Source organism: Microcaecilia unicolor, chromosome 1, assembly GCF_901765095.1.
Source record: "Microcaecilia unicolor chromosome 1, aMicUni1.1, whole genome shotgun sequence".
Classification (NCBI taxonomy): Eukaryota; Metazoa; Chordata; class Amphibia; order Gymnophiona; family Siphonopidae; genus Microcaecilia; species Microcaecilia unicolor.
The window spans coordinates 272709414-272732343 of NC_044031.1; the positions used below are offsets into that span (position 1 = coordinate 272709414).

Sequence of the window (22930 nt, forward strand, 5' to 3'; positions counted from 1 at the left end):
TAAACTAATATCACTGTCTGCAAGGCTCTAGCGGAATACTATTATATGAATTGTGCTTATATCCTGCTGTGGAGAAAAGCCTTCAGAAACCAGAGGCTGATTGCCTAAGGTTTTGAGTGTTGTTGCGTCATGATTTTTATACGTAACCAATACTCGATTTCTATCATGGGACACTAAAAACTCCACGGTGTGATAAAGAATATTTTTTCTTTAAAGAATGTTATGATTTGCTTCTAACAATCACATTGAAAATAAACCCTGTCGGCAGCATCAAACTGTGTAAAAAATAACTGATTTACACTTAGCTTAAATTGCTGTGTGTAGCACTGTCTTTAGTTTGTTCGATGGGGGCCACCGTTTCACCCCGGAAAAAAGGCTTCTTCAGGAACGAAGTACTGAGTTAAGGTACTTAGGGTCTAAGGAAAACAAGAATTAATTATTAAATGTTTAGTTAGAAGTCAAAAATGCACACATTACATCAACCCTATGGTTCACTTAACTTGATGTATACAGAAATATTAGCTGCACTTATCTGAGTTTGTAGCGGTAATCTGGCTGGAGCGTCTCCAGCCAGATTCCCGCTACAAGCTCAGATAAGCAGCTAATATTTCTGTATACATCAGATTATATAAGTTCCCCATAAAAGTAAGAAGGGAGTATCAAGGGGAGGTTTTTTGACTGATGAGAGCTCGCCCGATATCCACTTTAAGAAGAGATCTCCTTCTGTGACGGATATTGTAAGCACCAACCACGTAAAGTTAATCTAACTGTTAACAGAGAAGGTTGAGCATCTGAAGTCTTTTCCTCCTGAGTAATCCAATAATAATATATTATTGAAAGGGTTATTTGCTCTTTTCAATAGTTAACTGTGGTTAATTAGCAATACACCATCTGTTATCTAAATTAATTTATAATGTAGCAATTGGACTGTCAGTTTTTGTAATTTACATGTGTTCTTTTTATATTTGCATAGTACAGAGGGACACATGTCACTGTTTCTATTTCTCTGGTGTTGCACTGTATGCAGAGTGTGGCTTCTTGGTTTAATTTTTGTCTACATATTTTTATTTTTAGCTTGTGGTTACTTACTCTATACTTGAGGGTCTGTCTACCTGTGTTTGAAAAAGGCCGGGTATTCTGTTAGCATTGATTCTGTGCAGGATTGATCTGTACTAAGCCAGCTTGTTCAGTTTTTTATTAGGTGTATTATTGTTCTACTGCCTACTGTAATGCTTATGGTGCTTCCTTTTCCTAGGAAGGCCTTTGTTGTGTGCCTACTGAAAGTTAGTATTGTTATGGTATGGTAGAATTGCTTTATAGGTCCGGAGTGATTTTGTAGAGTTTTTTACTACTTCACATTATGCCTGGTATTGGATTGTGGATTTGGATTTAGTTCATGCCTCTTTCAGTTGTAGCTCTATGTGAGTTACATTCAGGTACAGTAGATATTTTCCGTCTCTGGGGGAGCTTCCACTGTTTATACCCAAGGTCATGGAAGGTTAAGTGACTTGTCCATGATCTCAAGAAGTGGCAGTGGGATTTGAACCTTGGCTTCCCTGGTTCTCAGACTAATACTGATAAAACACATTCCAAACGTTTGATTGTTATTATCAAGGTTACATGGAAGGAATCAGAGATTCAGTTGTGGGACTCAGCAACTGCTCTGATCTTAGGGAATTTTTACAGACGAAAACCTTGAACTATGGAATTCAACCTATGGAGTTTTTGTATACTTTTCAGCACCTCATTTATCACATGAAAGATGTGGACTTTGAGAATAATACATGTGGGGTAACAACTGAAGTTGCAAAAATGAGTATGTTTACCGATGGGCCCGGGGGCTCTTCCACAGATGTAGTGCTTTCTAGAAATGCAGATTGTGGAAGATCCTGAGATGTTGATGGACTCTGAGTCTTCCGTTTCAAGCTGTTGGGACAACCTTCTCAAAGATCTGAATCCTGGTGGCCATTTGGCAACCTGTCCAAAAAACTGATAGGTGAATCATTTTATGGTTGCCATTAGCCACAAGATTTCTGTTGCAGTGTTGCTGAACATCACTGCTCACATGGTGAACAGGAAGATGCTGGACTAGAGAGCTAGGTCTGTCTGGGAGCCAAGTGTTAAAGTACTTTATATATTTCCAGAATACTGGTAATATTGGTCTGTTTAATAAGTTGTATTAATTTTGTGCATTATTTTTATTTTTTTCGTGTATAATTTCTGGAGCATATTCAGTGTGCACATTACTATCAGTAACAGAGGTACTGGGGAGACAGCTGATACAGCTACACCAGGGACTCATAGTGAAGGACTCGTTCTATGCTGTGTTCAAAAGTGTCCCGCTGTCCTTTTACTGTTGGCTTAGGTGTTGTCCTCCACTCCAAGGATTTTAACTTGCTCCATTCCATTCTACTCTGCTCTATACACCACCATAGCCCTGCCTATACCCTCACCCCGCCCACTTTAGCCTTTCCAAACAGCGGAGTCACTGACCGCCTATGTTGTGGTAGAAAGTGTGAGCCCTCCAAAACCCACCAAAAACTTACTATACCCACATATAGGCGACACCTGCAGCCATAAAGGCTATTGTAGTGGTGTACAGTTGTGTACAGTAGGTTTTTGATGGGTTTTGGAGGACTTGCTGTGTGGAACTGGAAATGTTTGACTTCATATATCTTTCAGCTGTTAGCAATTGTCTTAAGTGAGTTACTGACAAATGCTAGCTTAGCTGACCTTAGGGGAAGTCCAGTAAGTACAAAGAACATAACATAGTAACATAGTAGATGACGGCCGAAAAAGACCTGCACGGTCCATCCAGTCTGCCCAACAAGACAACTCATGTGTGTTACTTTTGTGTATACCCTACTTTGATTTGTACCTGTGCTCTTCAGGCCACAGACCGTATAAGTCTGCCCAGCACTAGCCCCGCCTCCCAACCACCAGCCCCGCCTCCCAACCACCGGCTCTGGCACAGACCGTATAAGTCTGCCCAGCACTATCCCCGCCTCCCAACCTCCAGTCCCGCCTCCCACCACTGGCTCTGGCACAGACCGTATAAGTCTGCCCTGCACTATCCTCGCCTCCCAACCTCCAGCCCCGCCTCCCACTACCGGTAACTGATCAGTATTTGTGATAGATGTCTTCTTATAAATATATAAATATTAGTCTATTATTAAAAGTAGTTGAGAAAAGCAATGTAATAGGTTTTTCCATTATACTATGGCCTTATACTTCATATTTGCTTAGATTAAGCTCAGCCATCTAAAACAGATGTTTTGCTGAAGATATGGAATTCTGTGTGGATGAATCAATATCGTCAAGGCATTCCAAAGAGGTATCTTTAGAAATGTTAAATAGTAGTAGTAGCAGTAGTAGTAGTGTGTATGTGTCAGTCAGTCCATCTCTTTGTTTTTTTCCTCCCTGCATTCAGCTGCATGTGCATGGAATTAAAATGTATCTAATGGTGAACTGTCAGACATTAACCTCTGTGTGAAGGTGCTGCACGGGCAAGAAAATCATCTGATGGCTGTGAGTCTTCAGGACGTCTCTCCTTTCCTGACCTGGGCCCGCCCCCTTCTGACGTAAGTAGCCTACGTAGGTTACTTACGTCAGAAGAGGCGGGCCCAGGTCAGGGAAGGAGAGACTCCTCCTGAAGACTCGCAGCCATCAGATGATCTTCTTGCCCGTGCAGCGCCTTCACACAGAGGTGAGAGGCGCTGCGCGGGCCCAGTAAGGCTGAGGGGGGGTCCAGTGGAGGGGGGGAGTGGCGGCGATGACCTCAGGGAGGCGGGGCATGGGGGCAGAGGATGGCGGGAGGCAGAGCTGTGGGAGAAGGAGAAAGAGAGAGACAGGAATGGAGGGGTGCCGGGGCTGCTAAACTTTTGATTTTTGTTAATACAGGGGGAAGCAGGGAGCAGTGGCGACCTCGGGGGGGGGGGGGGCAAGGCCGTCCATAGAGGACGCTCCTGATGAGCGCCTTTGCCCCCTCCCGATCCTTTTTTTATTTTTGGTTTGATTTTATAATTTAAGCAGGGGGAAGCGGGGAGCCATGTGTTTATGTGGGTTATTTATATTTTCAAACGTGCCAGCTTGGATTTTTATGCTGCAGGGAGAAGCGGGGAGCAGTGTCTGTATGACAGCTCAGGCCTTAACGACAGGTCTGACTTCACGTTAAATATATCGCGGTAACTGATTCGGTGCAATCGTCAGTATGGTTAGTGCATTCCGAATTGTCCACATTACAATTGGAAGTGACTCGTTTGCATTCCGTTTTCGTTAGCTGCTAGTGTCATTGGGAAATGGCCTTTAATGCATGCTACGGTTGAAAATTTCTTCTTTAAAGGGTCGTTAAAGTTTAGTGCATCTGGGCCATAGTTCTTTGTTTTCCCCTAGCAATGGTCTGGAAACTCTCTGTATTGATCAGCATTGCTTTCTTGTGGACAAAGTGAATATTACATGAAAGAATCTCTCTCATGGGAAATACAAATTATGTGAGGGAGAAAACTTATTGTTAACTGATTGGAAATAAAATATATTTATCTTTGCAGAGTGGCTAATAAAGATTTCTTAGGATATGAGACACCAGTAGGGGGTGCCTGAGAATTGGGAGCCAGATTACAGATTTTGAAGAGTCAAGATCTGACAGACAGAACAGTGAGGTTTTGTCTGATCCATTCTCTATGGAGGGAGATTAGGGACTGCATCCGTGGGGGTCAGGAAAAACAAATAAGTTTCCCCAGGAGGGGAGAAACATTTGCCCAGGATTCTTGAAGCTCCACTCGGCAGATTAATTATGTAGAATTAGAAAAAGTAAGTATGAGTTCCCACTTTCAGGGCCCTCAGTTTAGCAGATCACAAATTACAGTTTTGCTTTATATGAATAGTAGTTTCCTGGCCATGATAGCAGTAGGCATAGTCACTGGTTCACCCAAGCCAATACCAAATGCTATTGAAAACTATAGTAAAAGATTATTAGAAACTAGTAAAAAAGTCCCGTTTCTGGCAGATATGATACGGGCGCTAGCAAGGTTTTCCTGGGAGTGTAGGTTCAGGACCCCCTTACCCGCCGGTGTTGGTGTTGATCCCCCCTTTCCTGCCCCTTTTGTTTCAGGACCCCACTCCCAATCCCCACCTCTCTGGCCGTCCCCTTCGTAAGATACGTCCCCTACTCCTTCCCCACCTCTCCTCTCTTCCCCCCTCCTCCCCTAATGTCGTATCGGGACCCACCCCTTTTGTTTGTGTAACTTGTAGTGGTCCATTAGCAGGAGAGAAAAATATGTGTGCAGCAATGTAACAGGTGGTAGGGTGTCCCTGTAACCAGGTGTTCCAACTGACCACAGATGAAGATTTAGAACAAATTAGTATAGTGATCCCATTTTTATGCCTTCTCTGTGTACATCCGTATGCTATAGAAGCTGGCATGTTTGAAAAGATAAGCGAGATTTTAAAAAATGGTTCCAACAATAAAGAACAATGTAGACGGGGATGACGGCTGCGCGGGGAAGGGAAACTGTAACTGACCTGATTGGTTTTAGCATTTGAACAAACTAGTATAGTGATCCCATTTTTATGCCTTCTCTGTGTACATCTGTATGCTGTAGAAGCTGGCATGTTTGAAAATATAAGTGAGATTAATTAAAAATGGTACCAACAATAAAGAACAATGTAGATGCAGGTGCTCCTAGGTTTGCTTGCTTTGTTTTGAGTAGACGGGGATGACAGCTGCGCGGGGAAAGGAAAACTGAAACTGACCTGATTGGTTTTAGCGTTTTGGTGTGACGGAGCTGTGAGGAACTTGCCTGGTGTGAGTGTCCTGAGTCTGTGTGTTTAGATTCGCTGGGTGCTGAGCCTTGGCAGGAGGTGGGTGGCCGGGGTTCGGAGGTGTATCTTGGAAGGCGGTGGGGCAGCTCATAGGTTTCCTTGGTTTGTTTTGAGTAGACGGGGATGACGGCTGTGCGGGGAAAGTGAACAGAGGGTCGCAGCAGGGGGTCCAGGGTTCAGTAAGGCGGAGGGGCGGTGTTCAAATCGGAGGGAGGGGATAGTGTTGAACTCGTGGGAGGGGCGTTAGGGGCTTTGAAGTGGGAGGGAGGGAGTGACGTGTGTGGGTGGTGATTGACATGTGTGTTGGTGGGTTGTGGGTGTGTTGATCTGGTGGGACGGGTTGCTTTGGTGATACGCTGAGGATGGGGGGGTGTTTTTTTTTTTGTTCAGGAGGTTGGCAGCAGTGTTGAGCGAGTCCCAGGCAGGGGGAGGGAGGAGTAGGGGAACACGTTCCGCATGTTTCCCTACTCCTCCCCCTGCCTGGTTTGTTGTTTGTTTTGGGGGGGGTGCAGGGTGGTACCGGTGGCTACCTGGGGTGGGTGTAGGGGCTAGTTTTGCTGACTTTTGAGGGGGGGTGGCGTATGGAAGGGTGGATCCTGCGCTTCCTACCTTCCAATGGGACGTCATCTCTCTGTTTAAAACGCACCTCCAACATGTGAAAAAGGGTGAGCGATGCGATTGGGTGAGTGTCATTGCCCTGCCATCGACGTCATCACGAGGTGACGCGTGGGCGGGGCAAACACTTATGTGATCTACACAACTTCAATTTAGAATGTTGGAAATTTCTTTAGAATGTTGGAAATTTCTGAGGCTTCATTAGAACGTTGGAGGTGCGTTTTATATAGAGAGATAATGGACTTCATATGCGTTGGCCCATCTATAAAAAGTCAAAAGCTGTTCCAGCAATAGGCAGTGCCTTAAAAGGTGGAGGACAAAAGATTTATTTTTTACTTATTTTATAGCTTTTTAATTTATTTGAAAGTAGATATAAATATTATAAAATAAAAATATAACTAAAAAAAAAGCTTCAAAAATTATTGTAGCAGATTTAAACAGCACTAATAAAGGCTGTATTTTGTGCTAATTATTGTACACTGTTCTATACAATACAGTAATGCATGGCCAAATTTCAGTGAGGATATCCTGTTTACTGATGGGTTCATCTTTTAACTGTTGTTGTAATCTGCCTTGGAAAGCCTGGTATTATAAAGATTGGAAGTAAAATTAAACTCTCCTTTCATTGGAGCACAAGAAATCACATCGTCACCTCATCTCATCTCTTTTGTAGAAATGGATTATTCTGTTTTGAGCATGTTTCATGGACAAGTGGTTTTTGTAAGTCAAAATAAGAAAAATATTTTCTTTCATACGGATCTCTCCTTTGTTTAAACATAACTAAATGGGCTATAAGCCCCTAATGCAGTCCATTGGTTTTCTTATATTTTGTCCTTGTGATACTGTGGCAAAACTGGAAATACAGTGAGACAGAATAATAGAATTCAGTAACATCCAAAACTTATTTTTTATGTTTTGATCGTCTTTATTCAAAGCACAACATGTTCTTTGATAAGCTTCATACAGAACAAGAAAAAACATTGAACCGTCCAACATGGCACAATAAAAACTTCTACAGAAAACAAACCCCAAGAACCCTTCCCCTCCCTTCCTCTAAGCATACCTGACTATTTCCACTCACCAAGGGCCATGTTTACTAAGGTGCTTTAGTGTTTTTAGCGCGCCTACACTTAGTGTGTGCGCTAACCATGTAGGTGCCTATAGGGATATTATAGGCATGTACATGGTTAACACTCATTAAAAATGTTAACGCGCCTATAACACTGCTTAGTAAACAGGGCCCCAAATTAACACAATAGATGTACAGATCAGTAGGAATCAAGCAGTATAAAACAAGTAAAGTCATAAACAGTTTATACCAAATTGTTTAACCACCCTTAGGTTTTGCCTTTGGGTTTAACAAGCAATACCATGTGCATGTAAGGTCTATATAAACTAGTTTAAACAATCTATGTTTAAGACATAGACCTAAGTGAGATTAAATAAAAATACTACCAACAACAAAGAATGACAAAGTGGATGTAGCAGCTTATAGGTTTGTTTGCTTTGTTTTGAGTGTACACAGAATGACGGCTGCGTTGGGAATGGGAAACAGAGATTAACCTAACTGGCATCAACTTTTTGTTTGTCATGCCATTTCCTGTTCTCAATCAAACCTCCTTGCCCCCAGCCAAGGAGGTTTAATGACAGGAGCCACAATGATCCTATCCAACCCATTATCTGTGCTGAAGGTCGTATTGACCAGAACAATCATTGTTGAAAACAATAGTAAACCTAGGTTTTGCATGCTCTCTCTTGGGGGGGGGGGGGGGGGGGGGGGGAGGAGATGTAAAGGAGTTGAGTTTGGGGAGTTTTCTTAGGGGTCTGTGAAGGTGGGGAGGGTTATACTCAAAATGTTTTTGTCAGTTCTCCAGAGCTTGCTTTGTTATTTGCAAAGCTGTATTTTGGATTTCAGTGCTGTGCCATATCCCTGTATTGTTGCTTATGATGACAATCAATAGCAAACGCTTATGACCGCCTATGTTTGGTTTTCTTTTTTTATTATTTGACCATATCTGGGAAGATCTGGGACTTCTGGAGCTCTTTATACAGATTGCTAGGATGAGAGGAGGAAATTGTGGAACTGGAAAAGTTTAACTTAACTTTTATGTCTTTCAGCTGCAAGAAATTGTCTTAAGTGAGTTATTGACAAATGCTAGCTTAGCTGACCTTAGGGAGAAGGCCAGTAAGTACAAATAGTAGAAGTGTTTACTACAGACCTCTTTATCTGTATTGACAAAGAAAGGCCTTTAGATAAGAAAAGTTAAAGAAGGTTTGAAACTGACCAGTATTTGTGATAAATGTCATCTTTTGGAAAGTAAATTATACTCTGTGTTTAACTAAAGAAAACAGGTTATAAATATTAGTCTATTATTAAAAGTAGTTGAGAAATAATAACATAAGAGTAGCCATACTGGGTCAGACCAATGGTCCATGTAGCCCAGTATCCTGTTTCCAACAGTGGCCAAGCCAGGTCACAAGTACCTGACAGAAACCCAAATTGTGGCAATATTCCATGCTATAAATCCCAGGGCAAACAGTTGTTTTCCCATGTCTAGAAGACTATGGACTTTTCCTCCAAGAACTTGTCCAAACCTTTTTTAAAACCCAGATACGCTAACCGCTGTTATCACATCCTCTGGCAAAGAGTGCCAGAGCTTAACTATTCCTTGAGTGAAAAATTATTTTCTCCTATTTATTTTAAAAGTATTTCCATGTAACTTCTTTGAATGTCCCCTAGTCTTTGTACATTTAGAACAAATAAAACATCGGTTTACTACTTCTCGTTCTAAAGCACTCAGGATTTTGTAGACCTCAATCATATCTCCCCTTATCCATCTGCTTTCTAAGCCGAAGAGCCCTAACCTCTTTAGCCTTTCCTCATATGAGAGGAGTTCCTTTCCCTTTATCATTCTTCTTTGAACCTTTTATAATTCTGCAATATATTTTTGGAGATATGGCAACCAGAACTGAACACAGTACTCAAGGTGCGGTCGCACCATGGAGCGATACAAAGGCATTATAGTATTTTTGGTCTTATTTATCATTCTTTTCCTAATAATTCCTAGCATCCTGTTTGCTTTTTTCCGCCACCGCACACTGAGCAGAAGATTTCAGCATATCTACAATGACACCTAGATCTTTTTCTTGAGTGCTGACCCCCAAGGTGGACCCTAGTATCAGGTAACTATGATTCGAATTATTCTTTCCAATGTGCATCACCTTGCGTTTGTCCACATTATTATTTATTTTATTTATTATTAGGATTTATTTACCATCTTTTTGAAGGAATTACCTCAAGGCAGTGTACAGTGAGAATAGATCAAACATGAGCAATAGGCAATTACTGCAGCAAAAATATTAAAACATGGTATGGTATACAACTTACAATGTCAACACAATAAGTAATAGAACATGTTAATTGATAGTGAAGGGTAAAGCAAAGATTTATTTATTTACAATCTCATTTATTCCCCACATTTTCCCAACTGCATTAGGCTCAATGTGGCTTACAGCGTACCGCAGAGACTGATGCCAATGCAGTAAAATTAGGCTAATACAACATAAAACCTACATAACAAATAATGGGGAGGATGGGGAAGGGACGGAAGGAACAGGAAAACCAGGGGAGAGGAGGGAAGGGTGGATGGAACATATAGATAGGTAAGAGAGTAAGAACAGTTAGAAAGTAAGGTAGTTAATTTAAAGAAAGTTGCACTTGAGGTCAGAGATGGTTTAATATTATCTCAGCTAGGGTAGGAGTGGATAAACATGTCCTGCTGCAGTATGTACAGCCCGTGTCACTCGTTGTGTGTGTGAGATTAACAAGTTAGTTACTTCTTCCATTAAAGGCCTGGTTGAAGAGCCAAGCTTTCACCCGCTTCCTAAAGTAGAGATAGTCTTGTGTTAAGCAGAGCCTTACAGGCGTGAATTCCAGAGTGTGGGGGCTACTCCAGAGAAGGCTCGGGTATCACGTCTTGTAATGTCTTTTTGGAGAGGGTGTGGTTAGTGATAGTCATCTGCCATTTGTATGCCCAGTCTTCCAATTTCCTAAGGTCTTCCTGCAATATTTCACAGTCTGCATGTGTTTTAACAGCCTTGAATAGTTTTGTGTCATCTGCAAATGTAATCACCTCGGCATTCTGATTGCCATATCATTTATAAATATGTTAAATAGCACCATTGTACTATGCCCTTATACTTCATATTTGCTTAGATTAAGTTCAGCCTTCTAAAACAGTTGTTTTACTGATGATATGGAATTCTGTGTAGATGAATCAATAACCTTATATGTTGTTAAGGGTATAAATGTAAGCATTTGGGTTGTCAAAACTTCAGGGAGGCTTGGAAAGAGAGATTTCTGTCCCAGTCTTCCCTCCTTGTTGCAACATGAAATATTAAGCAGCTGTAATAATAAGATCAGTTTTACTGATCTCATGTGGTACAATTAATTTTATTTATAGAAATTTACGTACATTCCACAACTATACAATATAAGGGGGCAACGGTGAGATATGTACCTGGGAGCTTGGTGGAGTCCACTGGCGTGCCCCCTAGGGTTCTCCACTGCTGTACTGGAATGTCTGTGTGGGCCAGTCTACTAAGAATGCGGGCTCCTCCAACATCTCAATGGCTTGAGTTTGTGCATTTTTCATTTGGATGCATTTTTGTTTGGTATTTTTTTTTTAATGGACCAAAAAGATAAACACACAGAGCATAAAAACATCTAGCAAGTGGCCATTTTAGGAAAAAAATTGTTTTGCTGTTTTAAAAAGGGCTATATTTGCTATTCCATGTGGATCGGTTGCATCATTCACCTGTTGGCAATGTTTCTAAGGGGCAGTCTAGTCTACATGGTATGGCTACAAAGCCCACTTGTATAAGACCATATGACTTGCATGACAGCTGTCTGACTGGAATAGCTGTAAGAGTTCTCTGTATAAAGCAGAAGCATTGTTTGTCTTCTATTCTATGAATATCATAAGTAGAGTGGTGTGGTTTCTGTGTTAGTCCACTTTTAAAGGTAATCAATAAATCAGAAGAAGAAGAGTTACCTTCGAAAGCTAATCGAAAAATGTATTTAGTACAATAAAAAAGGTATCATCTTATTTTCTTTTCTATGTTTTATTTTGTTTCTATTGATTACCTATGAATATCATAGACTCTCCTATTTAATGCTTACAAAGCTTGCCTGTATGGCACAGCTGTGAGGCTCACCTGGATGCCATGGCTGCACTGCTTGCTTGGCGTGCACAGTCATTACACTCATCTTCATAGTATAGCCACAGTGCTCCCCTGGATGACACAGCTGCAACGCTCCCTTGTTTTTATACATAAAAGAATTACCAGTCTTTTCAGTATATACCTAATTCCCAGCATAATATGTTTTGATCTGAAGACACCTTTTTTGCAAGAAGGTGCAATTTCCTTTTGAAGACCCAGCTTCAGGAGTGTGTATGGTCTTTGTTATTTAGAACAGTGCTCTTGTAAAATGTTAAATTATGAGCAACAGTTTGGAGATATTAATGGGCTGATGATCAGAAGCAAACGCAGACGCTAGAGGCTGATAGCAGGTCAATCCCCCCCCCCCCCCCCAACTGGTGGTCTAGCAGCTCTTCCCTACCCCCCTACCTTCAGTTGGAGGAGGGAATTGCCATGGACATCTGAGGGGATGCTAGGGGGGGACTGGAGACCCACTGGATCTCCAGCCCCCCTCCCGAACATGTCAGGGGGGGTCGAGGAGACCGGAGGTCCGCAGGTCCTCCAGCCCCATTTCGCTTGGCTCAGGGTGGGGTACTTAGGGGCTGGTGGTCCCATGGACCTCCAGCCCCTATGTTTGACTGGTCTGGTCTTTTGACAGCCCAGACCTGCCAAACAAGTGTGGGAGGATTGTGCCTGAGCGCATGCTCAAGCACAATCCTCCCGCAGTTTACCCTATGATCAGAGATAATAGCGCGCATAAATTTGCGCACATAGGGGCTTTCGATCATCTGCCCATAAGTCTACCTTCACTGATTTCACCTTAAGGGTGAGGCCAAGTGTCAGAGCTGTAATACTTCCCAGAAAACTTTGTCAAGCCAACTTAGGTTCATCTGAATTGTGGGTAGGCACTGAACAGCACTGTGCAGTGCTGACAGGAACCAACAGCACACAAATTCTTTCGTACACATTTATATCTGAGACAGGGATAAATGTGTTTGCGCACTCTTTGTTTACACAGATATTTTGTAAAATATATGTGCAAAGAACAATCTTGCCTCTGCTTAAATCCAAACTGTGCCTCTGCCTGCAGATCACATAAAAGTAAGCACACAATTTTTACATGCATATGTTGTCACACAATTTTAGGAAAGTCTTTTCAGCATGTGAAACAGGCTTTACATGGGGGAAAGGTTTATAGATTGCCTCCTGTATGTTTGGCTACATAGAACCAAATTACCATTAAGCTGGACGGGCTCTCCCAAGTAGTTGAGCTTTATTACTTTAATTATTTTCTAAGTGAAGGATATTTTTCTTTCTATAGGGATTCCGTCACTTGAGGAGCTGATTTCCATTTACTGTCGCTGCAGAGATATTCAGACTTCTTTGCCTAACTGGAATTTCTTTCTTGCTCTTGCCTTTTTTAAAGTGGCTGGAATATGCCAGGTAATAATCTTATTTCTGGACTAGATAGCAAGGTGATCTGCCTGTCATTTTGCACAAATAAGTCTCTAGTAGATGATACTTAAAATTGCATGGAATTTGTTCATAATTGAATGTTTGCATAAGGAATGGAGAACAGCCCTTGAGAATACAGTTTACAAAATGCAGTTTAGATTTGTTATTTGCACATTCAACTCCATCATTCTTGACTGTGCACCTCCCCCAACTGCACTGGCCTTGGTATGCAGCTAACCATAGACAGGGCACAGATGGCAAGCTGTCCACTCAGGCCAAGATGCACTAAAGTCGTCGATAGAGCCGTTCCGTACCGAATTCCATAGCGAATCGGTAGGGAACGGCTATGCATCAAGGAAAGGAAATGCAAATGAGCTACTCGTTGTAGCTCACTTGCATTCTCTATTCCATTGTAAAACTGTCGGCCAATTGGCTGGTCAAGCATGTGCAGAGCAGCAAAGCGTTATGCTGGCTGCTCTGCGCATGCCGAATATGCCTCAAGTGCCAAGTGCTCGTCAGGAGCGTCCTTTATGGACGTTCTTCACTGTAGTGTATTATAAAAAAAAAAATCACAGGCTCCGATGCTGCAGGTTTACGCTGCACCTACCATGGTACAAATAGAAGCAATTCTGGAGACTGTCATTAGGATTTCCGTCCGCCCAGCACCATCTTCCACCCAATCACAGCGAAGGAATCATTGAGGCGAGCTGAGCTAAACACTTCTCCCCATCCTGCAAGGTAACCCTGGCTCCGATGCTGCAGTCTCTCAGCTGAGAGACCCGGAAGTCTCTGAGCCAATCACAGCACGTTTAGCTCAGCTGAGAGCCTGCAGCATCGGAGCCAGGGCTTCTGCTAATGTGTTGACTGAACTTCACTCATAGCAAGCAAGTGCAGTTTGGAAGTTGTTAGTCTTGAAAAGGTTCATGAATGGCAGAATAACAAATGTTCAAATAAATAAATAAAAACGGGGAGAAAATAATAAATAACTCCAATTTTAACAAAACTATTAGTGGGATTTCAACCCGCCACCTCTGGATTATAAGACCAGTGCTCTAACCAGTCAGCCACAGCTCTGTTTGCTTGGATGTCCCTTCCTTACTTCCAGGTCTCTCAGCTGAGTGAAGCACGGGCAAAAAGGACGTTGGGGGGGGGGGGGGGGGGGGAGGACGCACAAAATGGATGTTTTTTTTAAGCGAAGCTTTATTTAAAAAATCAAACAGGCTCTGATGCTGCAGGCTCTTTTTTGGACATCATTCAACCCCGGAATAATAAAAACATCCTTTTTGCCCGTGCTTCACTCAGCTGAGAGACCTGGAAGTCTCTGAGCCAATCACAGCACGTTTAGCTCGGCTGAACACGTTGTGATTGGCTCAGGGACTTCCAGGTCTCAGCTGAGTGAAGCACTGCCAAAAAAGATGTTTTTATTATTCCGGGGTTGAATGATGTCCAAAAAAGAGCCTGTAGCATCGGAGCCTGTTTGATAAAACGTCTATTTTGGCCATGCTTCACTCAGCTGAGAGACCTGGAAGTAAGGGAGGGAAATCCAAGTAAGTACAGTTGTGGTTGAGTGGTTAGAGCACTGGTCTTGTAATCCAGAGGTGGTGAGTTCAAATCCCACTAATAGTTTTGTAAAAAAAAAAAAAGGAGGAGCACTTGGATTTTTTTTCCACTTTTTTAAGTTGTATGAAGTCTTTATTGAACATTTATCAAAACAACATCGGAGCCTGTTTGATTTTTATTTTAATATAGTGAAGAACGTCCATAAAGGACGCTCCTGACGAGCACTTGGCCGCCCCCCCCCCCCCCTGTTTTTTTTTTTTACATTTTAATAATTTTTCCAATCCCGGGCAGCCCCAACGAGAGGTACAGACCTCTCGTTAGATTTTCCAGCGTTTTCCAGCGTTAAGGCAATCGGAAAAGGTTAGTGCATCTCATTGCAATAGGGTTTCTACACGATTTGCTCATCTGCATTCCGTCCTCCTTGGAAAAAAGTCTTTAGTGCATGCCAGGGTTTACTACTTGCTTGTTAATGGCTCGTTAAGTTTAGTGCATCTGGTCCTCAGTCCCTGTGGCAGCCCTAAACAGAATGCTCACACCAGATAAGGTAGGGCTGCCACAGGGACAGCGAGTGAGCACCTTTCATTACTGCCAGTGGCGTAGCCAGACAGCCAATTTTGGGTGGGCCTGAGCCCAAAGTGGGTGGGCACAAAATTTTCTCTCAGCCCCGCCCCCTTCCTCCCCCTATTCTCCACCTCTCCCCCAGCACCTCCCAACTCAAAATAGAAACAGAAACACTTTAGCTCATGAGGAAAGTGACATCCGCTATGCACATTTCTCAAGCTATCATATTTCAGTTAAGATTCAAAATAAAATAAAATGCCTTTTCTACCTTTGTTGTCTGGTCATTTTCTTTTTCCATCATGTTGATCCAGTTTCTCTTTTGAACTTTCCAATCTTTCTGCTATTTCTCCTTCAAGCAGCTGCTGTCCATTTCTCTTTTTCTCCTCTCTTGTTCCATTCCCTCACTTCACTTGCCTCTGACATATTGACCTTTCCATTTTAGCTCTTTCCTCTCTTTTTTTTTTTTCTTTTCTCTGTCCACCCAAATTTTATCCTAACCCCTTTTCCTTTGTTTTACTTTTCAGATACCTGTCAGATTTCCATTTCCTTTCCACACACTAGTTCTCCTATTACCCATCTCTCTACTTCCCCAGCCATCCATTCCCTTCCATCTTCAATCTATTCCCCATTACCATATTTCTTTCCCCTGTAATCACCATCTTCCTCGCGTTTATTTTTTTGCTACCCCCTTGGCCTCTCCCACATGGTTCCACCTTTCCCAGTGTCTCTCTCCCTCCACCCTTCTAGCCCAGCCTCTGCTCCCTCTCTTCTCCCCACCCTTCACCCCCTCCCAGCATCTTCCTGTCACTTCTCTCTTTCGTCTTGCCCCCTCTCCTGTGATCCAGTGTGGCCAGGATTTACCCCACTCCTTCCCTGATGCCCACACACACGTCCAGAACCTCTCCCTTCCCTTCAGCCCACTCCCCTTTGTCTTCCTCACCCCCCCCCCCCACACGTCCAGAACCTCTCCCTTCCCCCACACACATCCAGAACCTCTCCCTTCCCTTCAGCCCACTCCCCTTTGTCTTCCTCACCCCCCACACACATCCAGAACCTCTCCCTTCCCTTCAGCCCCCTCCCCTTGCAGGGCGAGCAGACCACTGTCTTCCTCACCCTCTCCCACCCCTGCCGCAGCGCTTGTATTCAACGCTATTGACGCTGCCTCCTCCACCTCACAGTCTCCGTCTCCCCCCCCCCCCCCCCCCGTGGCAGCGCTTACAATTTGCTACCGGCGCTGCCTGACATCACAGACGTGGAGCCGATGACCTGCTCCAGGACCTTCCCTCTGCTGCGTGCGTTCTTCTGCCCTCCGTAAACAGGAAGTTGAATCAGCGCGGCAGAGAGAAGGCCCCGCCCCCAGAGCAGGATGTTGTGCCGCATCTGTCAGCTGTCATGCAGTGCCAGTAGCAAATCGCAAGCTGCCACGGGAGTAGGAGACAGACTCGGAGACTGTGAGGTGGAGGAGGCAGCGCCGATAGCGTTGAAGACATGCGCTACAGCGGGGGTGGGAGAGAGTGAGGAGACACGGTGACATCTGGGTGGGCCTGACTAAAAACTGGGTGGGCCTGGGCCCATCCAGGCCCACCCGTAGCTACGCCCCTGATTACTGCACTCATGGGCCGATGCTTAGAACTGCCTTGGTAAGCCAACAGCGCAGACACCATAACGCTGGAACAGCACAGAAGCCTAGCTTGCCATTGCTCAAAGGAAATGGTATTCAAATTATGTGTGTGCTGTAAAAGCGAAAGCAAGGGGGGGAACATGCTTGGTGCATGTACCGAAGAGTTTTGCGGTAAGCTCAGCTGCTGTGCGCTTTACCTGGCAAACCCGAAAGTGAAGTACATATTGGCATCTGTTTTCTGTACTTTTAAATATACACATTCATATTTTTTTTTAACTTGGAAGGCTTATATTTAAATGCAGGAAACAGGTGCTAATGTGTGCTTGCACTTTTGGGTTTGGTCTGACTCGCACACATTCATCTCTCACTACCAGTGCTTAGGGGCTTGCATGGGCTTCTTTCTGCTTCCAAGTTATATAAAAGCCAGCAGATTTTAAAGAAAGAATCATGAGAAATCCTCTCTTCAAACACCCTAACGTCTGCTCCAAGCTGGAATAATTTTTTTCAGCAGCAAGGCAACTGTGTTTTGTGCGCTGTTTTCTGAGCATTGGGAGGAATAGGAAATGACCTCATTAACATCCATTTGACTACATTATCATTCTATTTGTACTAATCTATGGCACTCACGTTGTCTCCTGCACTAGAGCCTCTGAGCATTCTGCACTCACTAATGTGGGCGCTAGTCCAGCGCTAATCGCCTCTAGCATCCGAGTTTGGTTCTGAGCATTGGCCCATCAGTGAGGGCTGCAGCTCCTACTGTCCCTGAGCAGCCAAAGCCTGGATTACAGATCATCTAAATAAGTAGATGGGGAAGACATGGAGGTCTTCAGGTTAGGATAGGAATGAAAAGGTAAGGGAGGAAATGAGCAGATGGGAACTGTGTCTAGACTTTAGTCAGTAGGATTTTGAGGAATTCTGAATTGCTAATGAAAGATATTTTGTGACCTAATAAAGTACCAGAAACCTGTCTACAATCTAGCATGGTGTTTCTTTATGTGGGTGAGTGAGTGAGTGACTGACTTTGTACTGGTGATGCTGGGCAAGTAGATGAAAAAATGTTACTTGTGTTTTCAGTCAACTCTTGTGATATAGGTAAGATTGGCTTGGCTTGGTTTGGAAGTAAAGATGCTAAAAGAGAAAGCCTAAGGTGCATTATTTTGGCAAAGAAAAATCTGTATCAGTTCTCTGGTGCAGCACAACTCTGCAGGATGTAGAAGCCAAGAGACCTTATTGCCAGAGGGGGCCCTCTTAAAGTCATACAGACCTAAAGACAGTTGTGTGTGGAGAAAGAAAGGAGCGGTAAGAGGCAGGAGAGAATGTTTTAAACAGCTGGTAGGGGTGGGAAGGCAGCAGCAGAACAGTGGCAACCTTTGGGCTGCTACTGCTGCTTCCCTGCTTCCTGTGTGTGATTTAATTCATTCTGCTTCAGGGAGGTGGGAGAAGAAGCAATGTGCTCAGAGGCACAGCCCTGATGTTGTGAATGATGCATAGATAGAAATGTGGGAGCAGAGGAGGGGAAAGCAATTGAGAAGGTGCCAAGAGGTAAAAAGGTCAGTAGAAGAGGGGTGGATAAGGGGCCCAGAAAGGATGAGTGAGTACATTTCAGAGCTGTGAGATCTATCTGTTTGTTAAAAGCCAGACAGCCTGAACATTTAAAATGCATTATTAAATCCTGTTCTCTCACTGATCTTTAGGGAATATATGCTAGGTACCTTCTTGGAAATTCCAGTGCCGAAGATGCATACAAATTTGCTGAGATGGTGGAACCCCTGGCAGAAAATGGGTTACAGCTTGCCAAAAGGTATGCATCTTACCTGACTTACAGGGAAAGATATAACACTGATATACAGAGCTTCATAAACCTATCCTGGGACCCTGCAGTCCCAGTGGTTTTCTGCATATTCACCATGATCCACGTGAGAGAAATTTGCATGTACAGGGTCTCTAATGTATTCAGATTCGTCTTCTGCAGATTTCTAGTGGATATTCTGGAAACCTAACTGTAGGGAGACAAGGACAGTTTGGGGAAGCCCTCTGATAGCAGTTAGCAAAATTGCTTTTGTTTTAGTTGGTAAATATTGCTCAGTAGGGGAGTTAAAAAAAAAAATCTAAGGGCTGATATTAAAAAGGGTTAAACCAAGCTGGAAAGGCTCCTGGCCAGTTAAATCACACTGAGCAGGCCTTCCCCAGGGCAGTCCAGGGGCGGAGTCAGGGCAGATCGGGGATTTACCCTGTTATGGGCCGATGATCAGAAGCAAACGCAGGTGCTAGAGGCTGTTAACGCCATACTAGCGCCTGCATTTGCTACCGCCCCATGATCAGAGCCCCCGAGCGTGTAAAACAACGCGGCTCTGAACACACCTAGCATGCAAATGCATGCAAAACAGGGCTCTTAGTGCAAGTAGCATGCAAATGCATGCTAAATGTATTCCTCCCCAATGATCAGCTTGCAACGCACCAAACCCTGCGCCAGCTCAGAGCTGGCGTTAGAGTTTGCAGACCATTGGGGAGGAATGGTGAGCCCTGTGCAGCATGCATTTGCATGCTAGCAGGCTTCCCATTTCCCCCAATGCAGCAGCCCTCCCCCTGGCAGGAACCCCAACCCCCCCCCCCCCCGCGACACATGGGCTGGAGGTCCGGCGGACCTCCGGTCCCCCTGATGCCCTGGACACAGGTTCAGGAGGGGCTGGAGATCCAGTGGGTTTCCAGTCTCCCTACCCCCCCCCCCCCCAGCATCCCCTCAAATGTTCCTGGTGGCCCAGTGGGCCGCGGGTCAACCCCCCCATCTAATGGTCTAGCGGCCCTTCCCCGACCCCCCTACCTTTGTTGGAGGAGGATGGTCACCTCCATCGAAGGTAGTGGGGTGGGGAGGAACTGGAGACCCACCGGGTCTCCAGACCCCAGAACTTGTGTCGGGGAAGGGGTCGGGGACACCAGAGGTCTGCTGGACTTCCAGCCTCCTTTTCGCTTGGCTCGGAGTGGGGGTACTTGGAGTCTGGTGGTCCTATAGACCTCCAGCTCCTGTGTTTGACAGGTCTGGGCTTTTGACAGCCCAGCCCAGACCTGTAATACAAGTGCAGGAGGAACATGCTCAGGCACAATCCTCCCACACTTCTATCCTATGATCAGAGAGAATAGCGTGCTTAAATTTGCATGCTGTTATCTCTAAAAATAGGGGCAGTAAAGCTCCTTGCTGTTGCAGCGCTGTTTTTAGAGCACTGTTTGGAACAGAGCGGGGTTTTCGATCATCTGCCCATGCTAGATATAACGGATTATCTGTAAGCAGACTGATGAACCAACATCAGGCTCCCCCCCCCCCCCCCCCCCCCGGATTCTATAAAGGTTACCCAAATTTGGACGCGATCCCAAGATGTGCACACAACTTAGTTAACAAGCCAATTACAGTCAGTAATCGGATGCTAACAGTTATTGCTGTTAATTGGCACTAATTTGGATTTGCACATGCGTGTTATTCTATAACCCTGGGCGCATAAATCCTATAGTGTGCAACCCAGAAGAGGCCATGGCTATGGGCAGGTCAGAGGTGTTCTAAAACTTTGTGTACAGTGTTATAGAATAGCGCCATTTATGCGCACAAATGCCATGAGTTGGGTGTCTACCACTGTTAATTACGTTGGAATTTAAAAAATATAGATAACCACTTTATTGATTTAACAAGACCTCAACCTTGCAACTCGATGGATCAAACTCATACCATCAAGAAGTAAGCACTGTCGTCACTAGTCTTTTTCTATATTAATTTCATATTAACTCCTAAATACAATCCCAACAAGCTCTTTTAATGATTTATAAAGAGTAAAGCACTTATCTTTGTCAGCTCAGATGTAAATCGAGTTGGGTGTCAGCATTTACACCAGGTTTCAGATGACATAAATGCTAACGCCCAAATTTTGAGGGCAAAAATCAGCGCTACACACGCTGTTCTATAAAGGGTTATTAGCCCAGAGTACCCATTATAAGATAGTGCGTAGTGCCCATTTTTGAGCTCCATTTACTAAATCTAACATAGTAACATAGTAGATGACGGCAGAAAAAGACCTGCACGGTCCATCCAGTCTGCCCATTCATATGTGCTACTTTTTTATTTGTACTGTCCTCTTCAGGGCACAGACCATATAAGCCTGGCCAGCCCGATCCCCGCCTCCCAACCACCAACCCCGGCACAGACTGTATAAGTCTGCCCAGCACTATCCTCGCCTCCCAACTACCAGTCCCGCCTCCCACCACCAGCTCTGGCACAGACCGTATAAGTCTGCCCAGCACTATCCCTGCCTCCCACCACCGGCTCTGGCACAGACCGTATAAGTCTGCCCAGCACTATCCCCGCCGCCCAACCACCAGCCCCGGCACAGACCGTATAAGTCTGCCCAGCACTAGCCCTGCCTCCCAACCACCAGCTCTGCCACCCATTCTAGGCAAAGCTCCTGAGTATCCCACGCATGTTTGAATTCCGTTACCGTTTTCATCTCCACCACCTCCCGCGGGAGGGCATTCCAAGCATCCATCACCCTCTCCGTGAAAAAATACTTCCTGACATTCTTCTTGAGTCTGTCTCCCTTCAATCTCATTTCATGCCCTCTCGTTCTACCGCCTTCCCATCTCCGGAAAAGGTTCGTTTGCGGATTAATACCTTTCAAATATTTGAACGTCTGTATCATATCACCCCTGTTCCTCCTTTCCTCCAGGGTATACATGTTCAGGTCTGCAAGTCTCTCCTCATACGTCTTGTAACACAAATCCCATACCATCCTTGTAGCTTTTCTTTGCACCACTTCAATTCTTTTTACATCCTTAGCATGATACGGCCTCCAAAACTGAACACAATACTCCAGGTGGGGCCTCACCAACGACTTGTACAGGGGCATCAACACCTCTTTTCTTCTGCTGGTCACACCTCTCTCTATACAGCCTAGCAACCTCCTAGCTACGGCCACCGCCTTGTCACACTGTTTCATCGCCTTCAGATCCTCAGATACTATCACCCCAAGATCCCTCTCCCCCTCAGTACCTAGCAGACTCTCACCGCCTAACACATATGCCTCTCTTGGATTTCTACTCCCTAAGTGCATCACTTTGCATTTCTTCGCATTGAATTTTAATTGCCAAACTTTAGACCATTCTTCTAGCTTTTTCAGATCCTTTATATTTAATTCTCACTAGAACTGATAGCCAATGCTCCTGTGCCAAGAGTAGAGTTACATGATTGTAATTGGCTTGACTGTATTCGATTGTACTAATTGAAGCCTATGAAGTAGTTTGACTGGCAAGCTGCTATAAAGTGTATTGCAGTCAATGTGGGTGATCACCAAAGCAAGGAGTAAGTTTTTTAACTATTTAAAAGCAGGGCAACCAAGAGACACAGCTGGACCCGGGGCAGGAGTCAGGACTGGACCGCCGCACACGTGCGCCCTCCCCACCAGGCTGCCACCCGCCAACCCCCAAGTACTCTTCTGTCTCTGAGTCACTGTTGCACTTTTCCCTCACTCTGTCCTCTCCTGCTCCAATGCTCCTGTGTGCCAGGAGTCAAGACCCAGGTGATTGCATTAACTAACGCCCTGATCTAAAGTGATGCAGGACTGAATGCAAAAACTGCTGGCTTAACATCTTTGTTAATCTGCAAACAAAGTAAAAGTTTTTGATCAAAAATAACACCTAAAATCCATAACTTCTTGCAAAAAGGTAGGGGCCATTTCTGATCATAAAGGACATTGGCATGGGCTGATCTGGCATGTGAAAAAAAATTGCCTCACATTTTGAAGCTTTAAGAAAGGTGATTTTCCTTTAACCAAATGGCAAATTCATTGAGATAATATTATAATGATATCACATCATCCAACGTAGATGAGGTAGAAGTGATATAGGCCTATAATAAGCAGGGTCCTGGGGAGCCAGAGTAGTTTTTTTGGAATAGGGGCAGGGCCGCTGAGAAGGGGGGGCAGGGGGGACAAAAGCGCCGCAGTCGCCTCCACCTGCCCCCCTCCGTCCACCACCGGGTCGGGCCCCCCTGAATTCAAATCATAACTCCTCACTTCGACCTCGCTCTGTGTGAAAGAAGTGCAGCAGTCTGCAGATTGC

The 22930-nt window shown here is 44.4% G+C and overlaps 1 protein-coding gene across 4 annotated transcripts in view; it reads left to right on the plus strand.

Annotated features, from left to right (window-relative positions):
* The window catches only part of ACAD11 (acyl-CoA dehydrogenase family member 11), a 305211-nt gene that overhangs the window by 39494 nt on the left and 242787 nt on the right, over window positions 1-22930 (plus strand). For all 4 annotated transcript variants that reach the window (XR_003942519.1, XR_003942520.1, XM_030206676.1 and 1 more), the window contains exons 7-8: window positions 12959-13080; window positions 18529-18635. Coding sequence is in view for 2 of the 4 variants with exons in the window: in XM_030206676.1 (XP_030062536.1) it covers window positions 12959-13080; window positions 18529-18635 (229 nt within the window). In the remaining 2 variants the exon portion in view is untranslated. The remainder of the gene's footprint in view (window positions 1-12958; window positions 13081-18528; window positions 18636-22930) is intronic.